The sequence below is a fragment of the Carassius carassius genome, chromosome 48 (genome assembly GCF_963082965.1).
Source record: "Carassius carassius chromosome 48, fCarCar2.1, whole genome shotgun sequence".
NCBI classification, from domain to species: domain Eukaryota; kingdom Metazoa; phylum Chordata; class Actinopteri; order Cypriniformes; family Cyprinidae; genus Carassius; species Carassius carassius.
In genome coordinates, this window is record NC_081802.1 from 19770761 (window position 1) to 19792662 (window position 21902).

At 33.4% G+C, this 21902-nt stretch overlaps 1 protein-coding gene across 1 annotated transcript; it reads left to right on the forward strand.

Annotated features, from left to right (window-relative positions):
• Window positions 1–314: 314 nt before the first annotated feature.
• Window positions 315–21897, forward strand: LOC132131311 (lisH domain-containing protein ARMC9-like; the record flags this gene model as incomplete). The annotated part of the gene is made up of 22 exons (XM_059543337.1): window positions 315–397; window positions 484–609; window positions 1555–1725; window positions 1968–2123; window positions 2363–2455; window positions 3428–3452; window positions 5080–5237; window positions 5333–5431; window positions 6984–7019; window positions 9888–9922; window positions 10616–10727; window positions 10894–10986; window positions 11480–11570; window positions 12903–13026; window positions 13547–13686; window positions 13885–13961; window positions 17927–18001; window positions 18735–18825; window positions 19232–19296; window positions 19444–19542; window positions 20308–20417; window positions 21804–21897. Coding segments are annotated over exons 1-22 (2121 nt in total), but the record flags the coding sequence as incomplete, so codon positions are not given.
• Window positions 21898–21902: the final 5 nt, after the last annotated feature.

The window sequence follows — 21902 nt, forward strand, 5'->3', positions numbered from 1 at the left end:
TAACGTAAATGTTTATTCAATTCATTATTATTTACGAACAAACACGTGTAGTGTTTTTAGCAGCACATATGAGCCGCTTTAGCTTATTTCTGCATAACCAGTTTGTTTTGGCCTCGAGCTGAAGATGGAAAAAAAAAAGGCTCTTAAGTGCCTTAACGTTATTTGTAAAGCAAAATATATTTGTGTCGATTTCCAGTGAGCCAATATGCTTTTAACATGTTAGTATTTGGCAGTTACAGCATCATCTTGTGATCTGATGTTTTCTGTCACAGTATCCCAGAATTAAAATCAAGTTTTTTTTTTTTTTTAAGATTGTGGATCAGTGAGCTCCAGAAAGTCTGTAAAGATGGGTGAGGATCTTGCAAGTGAAAGTGATCTGCTGTCAGTGATCAACGAGGTCTGCTTCTAAGACTTTGATCACTCTATTTAAATAACATTTCACAAATATAAACAGACAATGACAACTAATGTAACCCTTTACAGTATCTGAGGTTTGCTGAGTTTGAAGAGACTGCGAGAGTGTTTGAAAAGGAGCTCAAGGGCAAAGGCAAACCTGCCCTCAGAGGTGCAGGACAGTCCCAGAGAGACTCCAAAACCATCAGCAATCACGTGAGACTGACCTTGATTATTCACGAAAAATTACAATTTGCAGTGTTTTTATTAGATTAGCTTGCTTGGATATAATTCTAATAAAAACATATTTAAGAAAGTTAACTTTTAAATTATCTCTTTAATTACCTTTTCCTGTTTTGTTAGTGTTATTAGCCAGAATTGCCCTATTTTGAAAGCGTACAATATGATATATGTAACATTTTTACATCACAGAATCAGTGTGTTGTACGCCTAGTGTTTTTTTAATTATTTTTTTGTTATTTTTTGTTTTTTTGTTATAGCTTGCTTTATTATAATCTTGTTATAAACATATCAACGAAAGTTTATTTAACTTTTTAAATGGTTTCTTTTTTATTTTAATTGTTATTATTTTTTAGCTGGAATTCCAAAACCTTTTGCACTTTTCATGAGAAATCATAATTTTAATCATGTACCATTTATAATGTACCATTTATTAATACAAAATCAGTGTACCCAACACTGCCTATTAACCTTATTCCCTTTCACCTTCATTTTAGTGTAGTTATACACATATAATGTATTTGGATCATATCTATAATTTAAAATCTATTACTATTTAAATTTCTTTTTTTTTTAAATACATGATGATCTGAGAAAATCTCTGTCGTTACCAAATTTCTCAGTATTGGTGAATTTTCATTTAATTAAAAAGACAGAAAAGTAAAAAGCAACAGAAATAAATTACTTGACATTTATATGATTTACATTTACACAAATTGTGTGTGTATATATATATATATATATATATATATATATAAATATATATATATATATATATATATATATATATATTTGTATATATGTGGGTGTGTTATACATTTTTTAAGTGTTTACATGTAGATCAGAAAAAACATTAATTTATTTAGACTTGATGAAAATGAAAAGTTAGTTTTTTCTTCATAACTTGTTTTTTCCCTATAGGATGATCTTCTCAGCTCTTTTAATGATGGCGACTATAAGGTATTCTCTGAGCTGTGGGCTAAAAATATTCCTGCGGAGATTCGGGATTTTGATCCAGTAGCTCAGAAACTGGAATTCTACTTACAAATTCATTTTACAATATACCCACTAAAATCCCCTGTAGGAAGACAAGTAAGTGCATTTTACTGTTGGAAATACTAATAAAATTACCTTTTTTAAATAAATTGAGTAGACAAGTCTATGATGCATGTATTCTGTTTGACCAACAGATGTCCTCATAAACTAAAACATTCAGGCAAACCTCTCCTTCAGTCAATACATGACTTGAATCAGTATTTGAATGGCATAGTATTAGCTTTCACTCAAAATGCATACTCTCTCTTTTTTATGTAAAATGTGTTTGTGTAATACAGGATAAAGGAGAGTTTGACAGCAGGATCACACATTTCAGGCACTATCTGGAGACCAGAGGGGCGGCACTGAGCCAGACCACTGAATTCCTGCCATTCTACGCCCTGCCGTTCGTGCCCAATCCCACCGTACACCCGTCCTTCCAGGAGCTTTTCCAGGTACAACATGACAATCCCGAAAACACCAGCTGATTAAAAGTCATTGCAAAAAACCCCTCTGAAAACTGAGGTTAGTTCTTAGAACAGGATATACTGGGGAACACTTTCTTATAGATACGTCATATTGTTGCATACTGAAAAATCATATTATTCTGTATGATAAACCTCATGTACACTGAGCACTTGCTTGATGCAGAAGAGGTTTTACAGTGTTGTCATTGTTTTTTACCGGATCATAGGATTCCTGGATGCCGGAGTTGAGAGAAAGCCTGGAGAAGTTTCTCTCAGTGACTCTGAAAGCTTCAAACACACCAAGGCTTCTGACTTTATATGTATCCTTTTTGTGTATACTGTGAGGCCTTTTATATCATTTTAAAATTATGATTTACAGGCCTGTAAAACCCTTAGAAATAATAATAAAAAAAATATAAAAGTATGAAGTAAATAAAACAATTAAATACAAAAAAATGTAAAATAAAACTACTTTATTTGTTGTATTACACAACAACAACAAAAAGAAAAAAGTAATTAAGAAACACTGTCTATTAAGGCTAGTGTGTGTGTGTGGGTGTGTGTGTGTGTGTGTGTGTGTGTGTGTTTGAAGAGCCGAGATGAGCTGTTGTTTTGTATCCTGAGATGTAAAAACATTTCCTTTTTTTTTCCTTTTTTTAATAATTAAACTCTGAATTGTCAGAGCTGGTACTGTGGCTTTTAATATAATATCCAATTTTAATATGCTATTTAAAGCAATGTATGTTTGTGCCATGGCATTTTTTTACTTTTTTACTGATCAAAACTGTGCCGTGGCCAAAAAAATAATAATTGGAAAGCACTACTTTAGAGGAGCAGCTTTAATCCTGAATCTCCAGTCACATTGTTAATCTTTATTGCACATTTTCTGTGGGTAATAATTAAATGTGTCCCATGTTAAATATACTTTCTCAATGAAAATGATTAACATTTATTTATTCATTAAACCTCATTGAAATGTCGCAGTTCTGATCTCATTGCAGAAGCTTCTTTTTGTGTCTTCTTTATTTGACATCCATGCATATGAGAAAGAGGAAGTAAAAGCTATGAAGGCAGAAACGTACAGCTAAAATATTTTGAACAATTGGAAGATTGCATTTCAAAGTGTTTACAGCTCGACATAAAAGTAGCATTTAATGCTTAAAAGTGTCAGAGGATGGAGGTAACATATTACATAAGGATTCAGAAGTTTGATGGTAGGGACACTCGTTGACATTAAACCATCAAGATGAACAATGACTTTTTGGCATAACTCCTAAACACCACGAAACCAGAACGAAGGTGGAAAGGGCAACAAAGGTGAATTATTGTGATGCCGTTCGTAAATTTATAATATTAGATTATAATTAACTAAATAATTGATTAAAACGTGTTTATTTTTGTCCCTAAAAATTGGATTATTTAGCTGTTTTTATTGCATATGAAACGACAACAGTCACGGAAACATTAGTTTTGCACCAAATACTTGATATTTAATGATTTTTGAAAATAATCATAAAGATTTTATATTTTTTATGAATAATATGCATTGCTAAGTATTTAATTTGGACAAATTTTAAGGCGGTTTTCTTAATATTTCGATTTTTTTTGCACCCTCAGATTCCAGATTTTCAAGTAGTTGTATCTCAGCCAAATATTGTCCAATAATAACAAACCATACATCAATGGAAAAATAACTTTTTCAACTTTCAGACTGTGTTTCGGAAAAAAAAAAAAAAAAAAAAAAAATATATATATATATATATATATATATATATATATATATATATATATATATATATATATATATTACACTTAAGACTGGTTTGTTTTCCAGGGTCACAAATATTTATCAGTAATTACAAATGACTGTAAAAGTCATAAAAAATCATTAGGTTTGTAAAGTAGCACTATTTTCAAATACTATAATGTAATAATTTAATTCATTATTTAAATAATTCAAATATACAGTGTATATTGATGGCATAATGTGATATAAATGAAATAATGATTTTTGAAAATAATAAATCATAAAAAAAATTATTGGTCACAAGTAAGTTTAATCCCTAATAGCCAGTCACATTGTAAATCACAATTACACATTACATGGGTAACAATAACATTTGTATCTGCATATAATATTTTTTTCATTTTAAATGTGCAATAAATATGTATAATTTTTTCTCTAATATTGGTATTATTTAGTAATTTTCCTTGGGTATTATGTGTCTGTCAAACACAAAAAATTGTCTATATCACTAAGATATTTTTTGTTCTAAATATTTTTTACATGATATAAGTTAAATAAGGATTTAAAAAATCATTGGTCAGAAAATGGGTAATAATATTGTAAAATAATGTAATATAATACAAGTTGTTTAAATAATTACAATATTTATAATTTTATCCCTAATAATAGTATTATTTAGACTTTTTATTAACATATTATGTTTTTGTGACCTGTTATACAAATGTTGTGATTTTGTTGAAAATATTTTTATCTTGAAGGCATAATAGGATATAAATTATATAATGTAACATAAAATAAAAGTGTAAAAATTGTTCAGAAAATAAGGGAAGTAGCTTTAATCCTGAATCTCCAGTCACATTGTAAATCATGAGAACACATTACTGTGGATGATGATTCAATTTGATTTATCTTAATATAATAACAAATAATAGTGTGCAATTTCATAATTTAAATAAGGTATGTATAATTTTGTCCCTAATAAGCTAAGATTAATGATTTTCCTTGCAAATGGCCATCAAACAAAAATATACTTTTTGTTCTAAATATTGTCAACATAACCTGAGGAAAATCTGATTTTGGTGTTCCTTATGGACCCTGATTGTAGGTCCAATGTACCGTATTGTGGCTATATGGCTCTTTTGCATCATGAGTGTTCACCAGCCCCTTATTTGACTCTGTGTGTGTTTGGTCTCCCAGAAGCAAATCAGCAAATGCAGCTCCATCTGACCGAGGCAGAAAGGAAGTTGGCCATCTGCATGAGGAGATTCGCTAAGCTGCAGGCCGACCATCACAGCCTCATCGGCGTCACGGCCGAGCTGGTGGATTCGCTGGAGGCCACAGTCCGTGGAAAGATGGCAAGCAAACATCAACTCAGACATTATCTGCACAATTCCAGCAATACAGAAAATTCTCCCCAAAGTGCTCAGGGGATATGGCTGATGTTTTGCAGATCTCCCCAGAGTACCTGCAGGGTGTGTGCATGCAGCTCTTCAGCGGTCACATGAGTCAGAGTGCTGCTGAGAGCGTGGACTTCACCAGACCTGGCACTGTGAGTCACTGCCTTCACAGATCGCAGACAATATATTCATATGCATTTGGCTTTTTAAAGCATCTACACTCCACAATTTCTTTCTTATTTTGCAAGTATAGAATACAATAAAAAGGTATTTGCAACATTTTATCTCACATTTCACTGTAAGATTATATATCACAATTCATACCTTTCTTCTCAGAAGCCTCACAGTTCTGCGTTTGTATCTCGCAGTTCTCACTTTTAGTTTTTTTCTTAGAATAAAAAAAGGATTGTGAAATGACCTCACAATTACCTTTTTTTTTTTTATTATTTCGTGGTGGAATTTTTCTTCCATAGAAAAAAGACCCAGACATCGAAACTCAAAAGTAGCTGTCATTTTTAAAAGCACACAAACTGGGAAATTCTGAATCTGCTCATGTCCGACATGATAAATCTTGTTTGACTCAGTTTAAATTCAGTCCCTCATTACTTGAGCATTGCATATTGTCTTACATACCGTATTTTCCAGACTATAAGTCACACTTTTTTTCATAGTTTGGCTGGCCCTGCGACTTATAGACAGGTGCGACTTATCAAAATTAATTTGACATGAACCAAAAAAATGAACTAAGAGAAAGCATTACCGTCTACAGCCGCGAGAGGCTTTGTCTCTTTCTGCTTTGTCATTGTTTTGTATTATTTCAGAAAAAAAAAAAAAAAAAAAAAAACCACATTTTCTTTCTAGTCTGAACAAAGCCTTAAAGATGTTCACACAGAACAAGTTTTGCATTCCAAAGCGTTTTTTTTTTTTTTTTGGACATGTTAGAAGAACACGTTTGACCACTGTTCTGCGTGTTTTTGCATAAAAAAAATCCATTGTCATTATTCTCAATGGTGATTCATTTCTGTAACTATATAAAAAAAGATTTGTGTGTATGTGTGTGTGTCTGTGTGTTGATTAAAATCAGCTAAATTTAAAGTGACAAACGCTACCATAATTCTTAATTTTCAATTATTTTAATTATATTTTGGTAATGACCATTTTGATATATCAAGACAATGCATTTTTGTAACAATGAGATTTTTATAGATTATGGTCATGAAAATTAGCAGGGAAATTTGCTAAAATGTCATAAATATAATGTCACAATGACAAAAATCTAAAATAAGCTTTATTTTAAGCACAATATGATTTTTCTTATTTTTCTTGACTTTGTATTTTGTGTGTTTCCAAATTTTTTTAACCTTAAAAAAATAACATTTGAATTGCTTTTCTTATTTGCCATTATTCAATGAATTTTTGTTGCTGAATTTTTTTTTTTAATCTATTGCTTTTATGATATGTATATTGTGTTTTGTTTTCAGTTTCTATCATGGTTTAGTAACTTAAAGCCACCCAAAATGTTTTGGTTTGCAACATTTTCCCAACAAAACCCATAATTTTTCAAATTGGGACCCTATAAAGAGTCACATAGCGGTGGAATAATCTGACATTGCCTAAAATGTTTTGATATTTAAAATTGCCTTTCCAGCTAGCGTGTCCTCAGTCATATCTTCTGTGTGTTTGTGTGATCATCTGTTCATAAAGGGATATTACTCTATGAGTCCTTACGATGATGGATATGTGAGTTGCTGAATGTTTCATCATCTTTCTTCCTGCCTCCCTGGTCTTGCCTGTATGACCATGAGCCCTGCCTGTCCTCATCCTCCTTTGTATTTAATCCCAAAGCCCTCTACTTCATCTAGTTCCCATTAGATTGCCCTATTGTCAGGGGACAAATGTCCTTGTTCACTTTTAGGAATGCTGTGCTTTGTCCGACTGTCATGTACATTGTAGCAGAATCCCAAAGGAAGCACATAACACAGATTACTTTGAAGACCGTGTTTCACTTGTCTTCAGTGAGCAGTAGACAAACAAAACTGTCACAGTAAGAACATATACACATACACTCGGTATGGGTCATATGATTGAATATCTTGAATGAATTTTACATTTTTTCCTTTCTAAATAATCTGCGACTTCCTGGTGTCAGATAAAAAAACACAGGAATGCCTACATTTACATATCAATGTGCCAGCCTGTTGTTCAGAAACTTGAGCCACTGGGCCATGGAGAAGGAAGGAGGAAAAACTTTGCCCTTTGCACAGAATTCAATCAATAATACACCAAAAATTAATAATTTGCTGTTTATGTATTCAAAATGGCTCGCCAGCGCCACCTATACTAAAAAAATCTACAGCCTTCCAGTTATGTTTTCATGTACATGCACGAAAATTGGCACACACATGTAACACACCAATACCTACAAAAAAGACTCTTGGAGCAAAATTCTAAACCCAACAGGAAGTCGGTTATTTTTAATATTATGAGCAAATATTGTGCAATTTTTGTCATTTCCATGCGTTTTATTTTAACAAACTCCTCCTAGAGATTTTATTCAGATCAACACCAAATTTGGTATGCCTAATCTAAAGGCCTTTGCGATGTTAAATTGCGAAGATCTTGAGGTTTCGTTAAAGGGAGTGTCCGTGGCGGCCTGAGAAATTTTGATGATTCGCCATGAAAAAGGAAGTTGCTGTAACTCAGACATACAATGTCCAATCTGCCCAAAACTTCACATGTTTAATACGACTCCTGACCTGAACATATTTACATGCCCATATTCAGTTATAGTCATAGTGCCACCTGCTGGCAACAGGAAGTGACATGTTTTACGCTGTGACAAACTTCTCCTAGAAATATTTTGACATTAATGTATTTTTTGTGGTCAGTCTAATCTAAAGGCCTGTGCAATGTTAAATTGTGGAGATCTTCAGTTTTTGTTAAAGGGCGTGTCCATGGCGCCATGACAAAATTTGATGTCTCGCCACAGCAAGAGAAGTTGTTGTAACTCAGGCATAAAATGTTCAATCTTCCCCAGATTCTGCATGTTCGATAAGAGTCCTGGCCTGAACACATCTGAAGGCCAATATTCCATTATAATGATAGCGCCACCTGCTGGCAACAGGAAGATTGGCACATATATGGAATATACTTTTGATATATTTCACTTATATTGATGACTTTCAAATTATTATTTATGTTTTGTGTGTGTATTATTTATATATTCTTTGCAAAGTTTTTCCTTCTTCCTGTTTCTGAACAAAAAGTTGGCATGCTACTATGTAAATGTAGGCGGCTGTGTGTGTGTGTGTGTGTGTTTGTGTGTGTGTGTGTGTGTGTGTGTGTGTGTGTTTATATCTGATGCCAGGAAGTCACAGTTTATTTAAAAGGGGGGGGAACAATATGATAATATAATACATTTATTGCAATAATAATGATGTATTTATTATAAAAAAAAAAAAACATAAAAACTTTTAAATGGCAATATGTAATTTTTTCCCAAATAATCAAACAACAAAAATAGTTTTCAGCATTGATAATAATCAGAAATGTTTCTTGAGCAGCAAATCAGTATATTAGAGTGATTTCTGAAAGATCCTGTGACACTGAAGACTGGAGAAATGATGCTGAAAAATCACAGGAATAAATTATATTTTAACACATACTCAAATAGAAAGTAGTTATTTTAACTTATATTTTACAATATTACTGTATTTTTAATCAAATAAATACAGTCTTGGTGAGCAGCAGAGACTTCTTTCATTTTAAAATAGTTATGGTTCCAAACTTTTAATTGGTAGTGTTAAATTGCTTTATTTGTTTAAAAAATGACAGTGAATCAGCCCTGAACCAGGATACTCTCGTAAAGTTCAACCCCTTGTCATTGTGACATCCACATACGCCTACAAACTGCAAATATTTAGAGCAAACACTTAAGATTGGCCAAACTTGAGAATCTTGGTGTACATAATGGCGGCTATCGGGAACATTTTCTCAAACCAGTTTGAAGTTAATCTAGCATGACTCACTCACCCCTTCAGAGAAGGATGTTTATATTTGACAGGAAATTTGGCTTCACGTAACTTACCCATAAACTTTAAATCAGACTGATATCACCATTTCTCACACTCCCAAGTAATGGGAACCACTCCCCTGAGTTTGTGCTCACATGATCTGTCTTCCCGCAGGTTTCGGTGTATGCCTCCCCCAAGGAATGGCTTCTAATTGCATATTTGAGATGCCTGAATTTGCCGCGCTCTTAAGCTTAGTTGGAAATTAGATCGTGCAGGTGCAGCAGAGTAAATGAGCGTGGGGAATTACTTTCACTAACCTCCCTGCTTTGCGAAAACAGGGTATTCACTGTTTCAGGTCATTCATTGCGTGTATATGTACACATAACCCCACCGCACTGCATGCGCTCGCAACTGTTGTATTACAGAACACATTCTAGTTAATTACTGCAAAAACATGAATACTCAAAATACTTTAGAGTAACCAACTATAATAAATAACATATCATTAACAAACAGGCATTTTATTTTCATTTGCAAGCCAATATTTCAACAGATTCCAATGCAATGACATACATTTTTTTTTTCTTTCGTTTAGGCTTCCTCAATGCTGCGGGCATCAGTCACACCTCAGTAAGTGTTTGTTTGTTTTTGATTGATTAAAAAAATTTGTAGAAAATCTTATCTTGCCTAGCAGGTTTGCACATTACACATTTCATTTTTTTTTATATTTTATATATATAGATAGATATCTGTGTGTGTGTATGTTAAAATTTTCAATTATTTTTATAGAAAATATATCATTATTAAAAAGTATATTCTCTGGATTTTTTTTTCTAATTACGATAAATTTACAGAATATATAGTATAAATGAAGATGTAGAATATATTTAAATCTGAAAAAAAAAAAAAAAAAATCTGAAGAAACCCGAACAAAAAAGTTTCCTTGTTAATTGGTTTTATTTTATTCACATTAATCCTTAACGTCATAATATCCAGATTTATTTATTTCTGTAAAATATGCTGTGAATAGAATTAAATAATTGCATTTTAGATTCTTTGGAAACCAGGGTAAAAGTGTAATTATCTTTTCTTTTTTATTTTTTTTTTACTTTTTTTGAACATTTTTAAACATAATTAATTAATATCTTACATAGCTTGTTACCTTTAGCATCTTATACTTGTCGGATCATTCAAAAAGATATAGTTCTATAAATGCAAACAAACCAGACTATGATGATCCCAGAGATAGAAATATTCCCATCAGTAACTTGAGGAGCAGGATCTTGTGTGCCGATTAATCATCCTTTTATTTCCTGCTGTCAGGAGGCCCAAAGACGTATCATTGTTGCCTTCCCTTGACTACGAGAAGCTGAAGAAAGACCTAGTGAATGGATCAGATCGACTGAAGGCTTTGCTGCTTCAAGCTTTGCGCTGGGTAACTCAGAATTACTGTTAGTAAGCTAAACACATCACTGATGTATCCCATTATATTTTGTTGTTTTATCTCCAACTTTGAGGTATTACCTGCTCTTTAGAATACACATTGAAACACATACATTGGTTTTCACATTACATGCTATTTTATTGTTGTTATTTTCCAGAGGTTAACCAGATCTCTGCATGGTGAGCAAAGAGACATGGTTTTGCAAGCCTTCATCAGTAATGATCTTCTGGAGCGCTACAGTTCCAAACAGGTACATTACAAGACCTTTTATGAAATTCCAATATATTTATAAATTGCATTTCTATCCAGATTTTAATACATATTTGTTTTGCGGTTCAGAATGAGTACACTTACATCAAAACGATTGAAACATTTAAAACAACTTGTGCTGTCTGTGACCTGGTCCTTTTCTAAAATGTGATTACCATCTGTCTTTTAACAGGTATTTAGAATGAACCTGAATGTGGATGATCAGGTTTCAGCAGATAACATGACATCTTGACTCATAATTTCCAATCATTGTCAGCAAGTTCCTTAAAGCAGTCGAGTCACACATGCTTTTAGGTCACCTTTCAGTTCTTGTGCAGGCTGAAAGACAATAGATCATGTTACTTAAATCCAGAATAAACTTAGAAGGAAGACAAAATAGGCCTTTTCACATTAAGGAACAACTTATTGGGCCAAAAGCAATATGAAAAAGCAAGAAAATAAATAAAACGTTTTTGTTGTTGTTTACTTTACAGAAAACTGTTCTTCATCTGATGAAATCCAAAAATGGGATTGTCAGACAGTATATGGCACGACTCATCAATGCCTTTGCCTCTTTGTGTGGTGGTAAGTGAAAATGTCTTCGCTTCAAGCAGAGAAGTCTGGTTTTGTTTGTTCCAGTCTTCTTCTTTTTCTTCCTTAAACCAGTTTGTGTGTCAGAGGCCATAAACAAACTTGGTAGGATGGCCCCAAATCCCATCCATTAATCATAAATACACATCCCTCCAACGCTTTAGGTGGTGCTATAATGTGCAAAATGTTTGTATAACAGGCTAGAATACAAATTCTGTCACTGAATCAGTTGTGCAGGTGGATTTTTATTTCCACTTCAAACTTTTTGGGCATTTAACATTTAATGAAAAAAAACTACTTTTTCGAAGTGAAGGTGCGATTATTCATTGAATTCTCACAGAATAAATCTCAACAGGAATTCACACGATTCCACACTAGATCAAGTCGGTCATGTGGATTGGTCACGTTGATCGATTCAGTGCATTGATCGCTCTATTTGCCACTGTGGACCTTTTCTTTGTGTGTAAAATTTTGCAGAAAATTTCCCAAATGTGATCTATTTGTGTGTCAGGGACTGTAAACGAACTTGACAGGATGGTTACATTTTTTGAACATAAGGTGCAGTCACGTTTACTGTTGTTCAGTGAACTTATAGTTCACTTATTATATGATAAACCAGGTTATTTCAGTAGGAATTCACAGAAGGGCAAAATAATTCCACACAATGTCAAGTTGTGGATTTGCACATTGAATGTTACACTACATTCAGCGGATTGATGGCTTTGTTCAATAAACAATTGAGAAGAGTCAATGGATTATTCATAATTCATAATAGTACATTGCTAATGTGACCTTTATGTGTATCAGAGAACAAACAAACTTGACGGGATGCTATAAGATCTCACTCGTTAATCATAAAAACACACCAATCTCCAATACTCTAGGTGGCACTATAATATGCAAACAAATGTTGCATAACTTCCGAAATGTATAGACTAGAATAAAAATTCGAACCCTACATCAAACTCTGTTTTATTGTTGTTTGGTCAAATTATGTTGCTTGTATTTAGAAGTTTTGCCTAAGGGCGAAAGAATTCCCCACGAGTTCATATTGGCCACATGGATTTGACCTTTCGTGCTGTTACATTTTAATATACATTTTGCTTATGTGACCCCACCTTTATTCTGTTTGGCAGATATGAGCCAATAAGTTATTAATTGATAATTGATATTGTTTTGAGCAAAATGTTGTCTCACTTCTGGTTCTCATTTCTCAAATTCTTGGAGCAGAATTTTCACAAAATTGCCATCGTATAAATTGTGTATAAATCTTTCTTTACTTCTGAAATGTGTTTACCGTGGACTCATACTCTATTGCACGCCCAGGACGTATGTACCTGTCTCAGATACCTTCTTTACTGAGGTTTCTGCTCGACTGTCTGAAGACTGAGGACAAAGAGTCTGTAACTCGAGAAAATGTCCTTGGAGCACTGCAAAAACTCAGCCTCAGGTACGCCATTTGTTGATATATGTTAATAAACCTACAAACTGTAATAATGTGTTTTCAGTTGTTCCTTTCTTTAGAAAAGTGTGTAAAACTCAGCTGCACAAACAGAGTTTTAAATATAATTTAAAAAAATTACAAAAATGTAAAAAGTTTATATATATATATATATATATATATATATATATATATATATGTGTGTGTGTGTGTGTGTGTGTGTGTGTATATATATATATATATATTTTTTTTTTTTTTATCATTTTATCGCATTGTACTACAACTTTCTGACTTTGCAAAAAGAAACACAAAAGCTTTGTGGATTAAAATAATAGAAATTAAATTAATTGCTAATTAAAACTGGAAAAGAAGTTTGAATCCAAATTTTGGTGATAAGATACCACAATGAGAAATTTATGAGCTGAGATTTTTGACTGGGGAATACCAAATGAGGTAAAGGATTTCCAACACGGCACATTTTAAATGGCTCAAAAATGCCAAGTGTTTTTGAATATGCTGCTGTGTGCAGGCGAGCACAACAGTCTGCTATGATCAGAGACGGTCTGATTGTCTGGTTGGTCAAAGAGCTCCATGACTCCGACTGTCTGTCTGACTACACGCTTGAATATGCCATCTCCCTCCTCATGAACCTCTGCCTGCGCACTCAAGGTATCAGATACACCACCACAATGATATAGTAATCAATACTTATCAAAGAAATAAAGATATGTGTTAACAATTGCATTGTTGCTAATCATCCTCTATTTAGTCTGTTAGAACTTTTTTATTAGATTTTCTAAAGTAAATTGATAGGCTAAATGTACTTTAAGGAGTGCAGTGTTTATTGTTGTATGTATTACATTTCAGGAAAGAAGAAATGCGCAGAGGAGGGCAAGCATGTCCTGAAAGTCCTGACGGAGCTCCTGGGACATGAGAACCATGAGGTAAAACAGTAATTGCTCAACCGCTTTATGCACAAACAAGGTGTGTTATTTGAGTTTGTTTACCGCCTTCCTAAATACAGTGAGAGTGAATACTAAAGGCGTCAATTAGCTTAGTCCTTTTTACGTCAGATGATTCTCAAAAAAGAACGCTTTTGTCGACTTTGGATTTTAAAAGTTTGTCTTGCAAATGTACCATAAAGATTTCACTCCTTTTGTGAAATGTTTGAGATGGATAATCAAGCCTACACTATTATATTCCCTACTGAATTTGCTCAGCACCTCAAAACTATTTTTTTAAGATTAAAATGATCTCTTGAAAAATTTGGATAATTGTTTTATTTCCATTATTATAATCATTTTTTTTTAAATCAGTCATTTTTAATATTAATTGAAAAACTAAAACTTAGTGCAATCAACTATTAATAATAATAAACTATTAAACAATGTTAAAGTTAATAGTTTTTTTTATGTAAATTAGAACTGAGCAATTGTTACAACAAAGAAACATTTAGTTTATTAAAGAAACATTTAACATTTATTTAACATTTAGCTGTGGTCAAACGTACAATAAATTACAAATGCATTTCTTTAGCACATTTAAAACAACTGAATAATGAAAACCATAATAAATACAACATAAAAAATTACAAACATCTATGCAAACATAATTAAATCCTGTTCACTCTAATCAGATCTCAAAGAGATACTGTCAGACGTGGGTAGAGTACCCAAAAACTGTACTCAAGTAAAAGTAAAAGTACTTCTAGAAATATTTACTCAAGTAAAAGTACTAGTCTTGAATAGTTACTTGAGTAAGAGTAAAAGAGTATCGGATAAAAAATCTACTCAAGTAGTTAGTTACTAGTTACTTTGGGTCATATATACTGAGCCTATTTTTATTTAGATATATAGATAAAATGTATGTAATATATGTGTGTGTGTATAAATGTATATATTTCATCAGCCTTTACTCCAATTTATGTAATTTATTATAAAACCCTGTCTGTTTACTTAAGTAACAGATATAGGTGTCATGCCATAACATATTTTTAATACGACTGACTTTATATTAAATGTGAATTTAACATTGAAAGTTAATGTGATATAAATATTGCTACTAATCTTTCATTGTTCAGAAAGAGAGCAAATAACATTTACATTATTAAAGATCATTTTCACTGACAGTCTAGAGTTCAATCACTCTCAGAAACTCCCATTAAAATCACTGAAACTGTTAACACTGTGAAATCAATATCTTAATTAAAGATTCGTACACACATCTGCACTTTGTTGTTTCTGACGAGAGAATTCGCCAGAAAGAGGCATTCAGTCAGTGAGCGAGTGAAGGAAGCACCGGCATTTTAGCGATGACTCATCTGAACGCCTCTGATTGGCCAATGCTTTAATAAGCTCAAAAGAATCATGTGTGATTTGTTATAATGCGCAGGGCTGTATAAACGCATCTATCTCTGGCTAAGCGCCTGCAAACAATCGCAGATCTGAATTTAGCAGCTGATGATATGACTAAATTAATAAAATCTTAATCGGCTATTTTTTGTCTTTTGGAAGCTGCATTCAACTTGACTCCCCTCTGTTATAAGCCACACACGTACAACAAACTAATGTCACAGTGGTATCGTGTACTGTAATCAAATGTAGCCCAAGTTATTAAACAGTAGACAGCACACGCGGTGTTCATCTAATAAGGATCTCCATCGCTAGCAAATAATAGCCTTTGCAGATTTGCTTTCAATTCAGTGCAGTTCCAGCCACGTTTTCAACGCTGCTGATGTTAAACGTTACAACTCCGAGTGAACCACTTCAGACGCTCAGCGCGTGCGGCAGGGAACTGAACGACTCATTCAAACTGATTCATGAACCAATTCACTCGTTTGCCAATTGGTTTGATCAAGCCTTTGAACAGAATTGACTCAAAAGAATGAATCATTCGCGAATGGGCATCGCTCATTGCCCAGAGAAAAGTAGACGGCGCGTTTGGAATAAACTGAAGCATTTATAACATTTATTGCATTAAGATAAAGTAACGAGAGGAGCGTCGCCCACAGTAACGAAGTAAAAGTACAGATTTTTCCCCAAAACTTTACTCAAGTAAGAGTATAAAGTACCCATCTTTAAATATACTCCGAAAAGTATTAGTTACCCCAAAAAATTACTCAAGTAAATGTAACGAAGTAAATGTAACTCGTTACTACCCACCTCTGGATACTGTACGTCTTCAAACTAGACTTAAAATCATCTACAGAAGATTTTAAATGCATGGAAGAGAGTTCCACAAGTGAGCAGCAATCACAGAAAAAGACCCTTAAAAACCCAGCCCTGTACAAGTTCATTAAAGGATTGGGAGCCTTTTGGATCAATTGGAATTAATTAATGAGTATCATATGTGTATAGATGATACATAATATTGTATTTACAAAAAACTGAGCCATAACGGGCACATATACTATGAAAATAAAATAGGCCCGAGTAAAGAGCCCTGTGGCACTCTAAAGTCTAAACAGGTACATTACAAAAGTAAAGTACCGGGAAGATTAGGCAAATAGACTAGTGACGTAGGTCTGCGCGCATTTCTCAATACAAAGTATGCTGATTTTGGATGTGCATCCTCGGTAGTTCGGACTTTGAGCATTCGAATTTAGTGTTTAACCACTAAAGAGACATCAGAGCCAGCGGCACACATCAGAAGGTCTAGCCGAGGTGAGGCTGCTCGATCACTGAGATCTCGCTGATCGCGTGGAGTTCACCGTCTCCGAAATCGTTGAAACACATTTTTAAATAGGCGCTGTCTTTATAAATAAACCACAGATTTGAGTTTTAAACAACTACATTCTCGCCTGAAATACTTTAGAAAATACATTTCATGACATAACATATATTATTTTATTTTATTTAAATAATATTTTGAAAATGATCCGAATAAATGGTGGTTGAAATCACAATGCCGTGTGCATTTCGCCCCTGAAAGTTCCGGAACTTTGAAAAAGTACCACCTCGCCCGCAGGGACTTTCTGAGGGGCATTTTTTTACGCGGCTTAAGTATTACTACCTTTCTAGAATACTACCTGCCCCTAAAATATTGTTAAAGACTTTAAATGGATACTCCACCTCTACATAATGTTTTTGTCATTAATCACTTACCCCCATGTCATTTCAAATCCGTAAAAGCTTTGTTCGTTTTCAGAACATGTAGTTTTACATAACCGTAGCCCCATTTTGGAGAATATCTGCTTGATGCAACAACAAAAAAAAGACACAGATATTAGAGTAAATTTGTTATTTTTGTTTTCTTCGCATACAAAAAGTATTCTCGTTGCTTCAGAACGTTACAGTTGAACCACTGATGGCAGATGGACTATTCTGACGATGTCTTTCATACTTTTCTGGACCTTGACAGTGTAAGTTACTTGGCAGTGAGTTTGACGGTCACAATCAATTTTGTTTTGAAGACGAACAAAGCTTTTACGGATTTGGAACGACATGGGGGATAGTGATTAATTACAATTTTCATTTTGGGGTGTAGTATCCCTTTAAGAAGGGCAGGTTATGTACTACAAAGGGACCTAAAACATGACTGGAACATATATATAAAGGCATTCAGTTGTGATAAAACAACATACTCTAAAACTTTTAATAAAAACTTTTTCGATATTGGTTGGACAAACTGTTGTCACTGGGGTAATCTATGCCCAAAGATTATCAACTTTATTTACAAATTTTGTTTTTAAATCCTCACACATTTTTTGGTTAGCTTCCAGCCGATTAGTGTACAAAGCTTTTATAATTGTGTATAATTGTGTACAAAGCTTTTATAACCATACGTTTAGTTGAAAATGACTTTAAGATGTTTAAAGTGTTTAAACTTTGGCTGGTAGTGGATGAAAGTGTTTTAAGATGCAAAGTTTCAAATGTTGATTGCATGTTTGTGTTCCTGTTTGCAAATATAGATTCGGTACTATGTGAATGGAGCTTTATACAGCATCCTGTCCATGCCAGAGATACGAGAGGAAGCTAAACAGATGGTATGAGTAATACAAATCATCCATTGCATTTTTGCGATAACATTTAAAGCGTTCAAAGTTAAACAGTGATATATGACGCAACAAATGAGAAGGCTACTGTTTGAGAATTGTTTAAAAATCCTAGAGGAAACACTACTCAACACATAGCTAATCCTTAAGTTAAATAAAAAAGTCACTGTCAAACAAAACTACACTCCCTACACTTATTATATAATCAGTAAATTATATTATTATATAATTTTTCTAGGATGCATTAAATTGATAAAAAATTACAGTAAATGCATTTATAATATAATAAAAAAGATGTATTTCAGATAAATATTGTTCTCTTCAACGTTCTACAGTATTAATCACAAAAATGTGGATTACCGTTTCCACAAAAATCTTAAATAGCACAACTGTTTTCACCATTGAAAATAATCAGAAAAGTTTCTTGAGCATCAAATCAGCGTATTATTTTCTGAAGGGTCATGTGGAACCAAAGACTGTTTTTACTGCATTTTTGATCAAATAAATGCATCCTGAGCAGAAAAGATTAAAAAATTATATATATATATATATATATATATATATATATATATATATATATATATATATATATATATTAATCCAATGGAGAAAGAGGAATGAGAAAAATCCTGCAGGAAACAAAGACTACTGAAAAAAAAAAAAAAAAGTAATTAGTCTCTGTTGTGTTGCGTAATGTGGATGTGGACTTTGTTGTTGTGATTAGAGTATGGAGGAGATCTTACGCTGTTACAGTAAAGAAGAAAATACTGAACTCAACAGACAAATTGAATTCATCATCCGACAGCTTAACTCAGGTAAGACAAGTAAGAAATTGTTCACCTGAAAAATGATAAATAAACAAATGAATAAATCTGTCATCACCCTGTTTAAGCCACATAACTTTTTTCTTCCATGGAGAAAACTACTTTTTCAGTAAAATGAAAGTGAGTGAGAACCAGGTTATCAGATTAAAAAGGAATGGAAAAGCACCATAAAATATCATAAACTTGGTCTGTATGATATGAAACACAGTGCGAGTCATTTTAATTTTTTTATAATGCATTTATGATGGCTGTCTATGTTGTTCACAAGTTCACTGAATTGCAAAGAGTTGCTAGGATGTTCTTCAAAAATTCATCCGTTGCATTTCATGGTTTGTTTCTCATATTTATGTCATTATTTCACTGAATCTTTTGTATTCATTTATGATTTATGAAACAGCGGACATCCCTGAACATGAACTTGAGTCAGATGATGAAGAGGATGATGACGACGGCGATGATGAGGTAATTCACTTTGATCATGTCTTGTGAGAAATGATTTCACATAATCTGTGTGAAAGGCTATCGCTGCGACATGCATTTTATTGGCAGGTTTGAAAAGATTTAGCACACAGTCCTTTGATCTAACTCATGGACTTATCTTGTTAACAGGAAGATGTGATGGAGGCAGACCTAGATAAAGAGGAAGTCCTGCAGCCTCAGCCGAAAGAGCTCAATGGAGAATCTTTGCTGACAACAGAGTATCTCGGGGTAAAGCATCTCTCTACAGTACATCACAGTGCACAAGTCTGGCCCAAAACTTCACACACAGGGGTATTGTAGGTCAAGGCCTGTAAAGGGTTAATATAAGAACAATTATCAAAGTCCATTTAAAGGGATAGTTCACCTAAAAATGTAAATTACCCCATGATTTACACACCCTCAGGCCGTCCAAAATGTAGTTGCCTTTTTATCTTCAGTATACAGAAGATTTTTAGCTGAAACTGCGGTCTTTGGTGATTCATTTTCATTTGAGAGTTAAAAAAGCATATAAATGCAGCACAAAATGAATCCCTGTGGCTCCTGATGATCTTATGAAGCGAAATGATCAGTCTCTGCAAGAAACTGAACATTATTTAAACCATTATTACCTGTAATCCAGAGCCTCAGGTAGAAGGGTAAGGCAGATTCTATTCAACAAAATGGTTTGTTTGGACGGTTTGTTTCAATAAACTGGTTTAAATAACCGATTCACCAGATACGCAATTATATTATTAAAGCACCTAATAATGATTTCATGCTATTTCGACTCTGAAGTGGCTGGCAGGTGTCTTAAAGTGAGTTTTGATTGAGTAACTTGCGGATCTTGCTGCTCGAGACATGAACTGTTCAGATGCTTCAGTCCGATCTTTTTAGTTCACTAAAAAGAACCAGTTCAAAAGAACGATTCATTTGCGAACAGCTGGCATTCTTGTGATTTATGTTTGCAATGTGTTTGGAAAATCAGATGATAAGTGTCTCTCTGGGGCTTTGTAGATAATGACCAACATGGTGAAGATGAAGAGAAGATCCTATCCTCCATCAACACGCAGCACAGACGAGCCACTCCAGAGGCCCGTTACGCCCAGTTCACACAAAAACACCATGTAAGAACCTCTTTCTGAATGCCTGTTACTTTAAGATGAATATTTGGTGTTATTTCAGTAACAGTTTGTTACTTAAATGTTGAAAAAATTGTTTATCATTACTTAAAATTTGTTAACATAGTGGAATGGTTTTATAGAGTCACACCAAGGAATCTATTAATTCAACCTATCTTCTTGTTCATGTGGCTTTTAAAATGGAGTTTAAAAGCATTCTAACATTAGTATCATTCCAAAATCTTCCTCTCTTGGTCAGAATTCTTATGAAATTAACAAATGCTGAAATTCTGTTAACATGTAACCGGATGTGGTTCATGTGCATGTCGTGTTATTTTAAGTACAGGTTTACTAGTTTGATTCCATGTTGGTACAATAACCACTAATTGTGTGTGCTTTTTTTACTAAATGAAGTGTTAAATATTAATTTGTGATGATTATATAAGATACTACACTATACTAACTCTCGCCCACAGCAGAAATGCAAATGTGTCTTTATTCATATTGTTCTTGTCGTCAACGCTGGGAAAAAGTCAATAGGTCTGCCCTCAAGTCAAATAATGTTAAAGTGCAAGCAGGATGTAAGACTCCATCCTCAGTTGGATATATCCTCATTGTTTCTACTGAAGCCTTTGGATCAGTGATGGCAACGAGTACAGACAATTGATTGCGTGACTCTCGCTGCTTTGACCTTGGTGCTTTAAAGTGCTATGAATGACAGAACGCAACATTGTGATCGGGCCCTTGATTGGGTGCCAACTTATTTGAGCATTTGGATGTATCATTTATCCAAGCTTTGGTTTATATAATAATTTGATAATAATTTAATAAGATAATCTATATATAGTCTCCAAAGGAAATTTGGAGTAGACAAAGTAAGAATGAATGGCATTTCAAGCTGGAGGGAAAGCAGGTGAGTTATGTAATAATAGATGTATTTGTTTTTTATCAGTCAGAGGAATCATCATTTTGTCATCACATATTGATAAAACATATATATATATATATATATATATATATATATATATATATATATATATATATATATATATATATATATATATATATATCTGTACACTAAATTATCACAAGGAAAAGTGTATAATCAACAATATATACAAACAAAATGATATGTATAAACATCAATAATTACCTAGTTTTAAAATAAAATGTTGGATCACATAAAAAAGCCATTTGTGAGTATTTTGTGACAAGCATAGTGTTAGACCGAACAGTAAAAAAAAATAGTGTTAGACCGAACAGTAAAAAAAAAAAATGTTTGTGGAATATTAACTGAATTTCCTAACTTTAATTTTCAGTGTTTTAGCAGTTGAATTAAAACACACCTGGCCATGATAATGTACATGTGTGCATGTGTATTTGCCTACACAGAGCTGGTGGTGATGGAGTCTACGCTGTTACCCAACAGAGAAGGGAAGATAGCCCCGCCCACTCTCAATTTAGTTCCCGCCCACCTACTCGCTCTGGCAG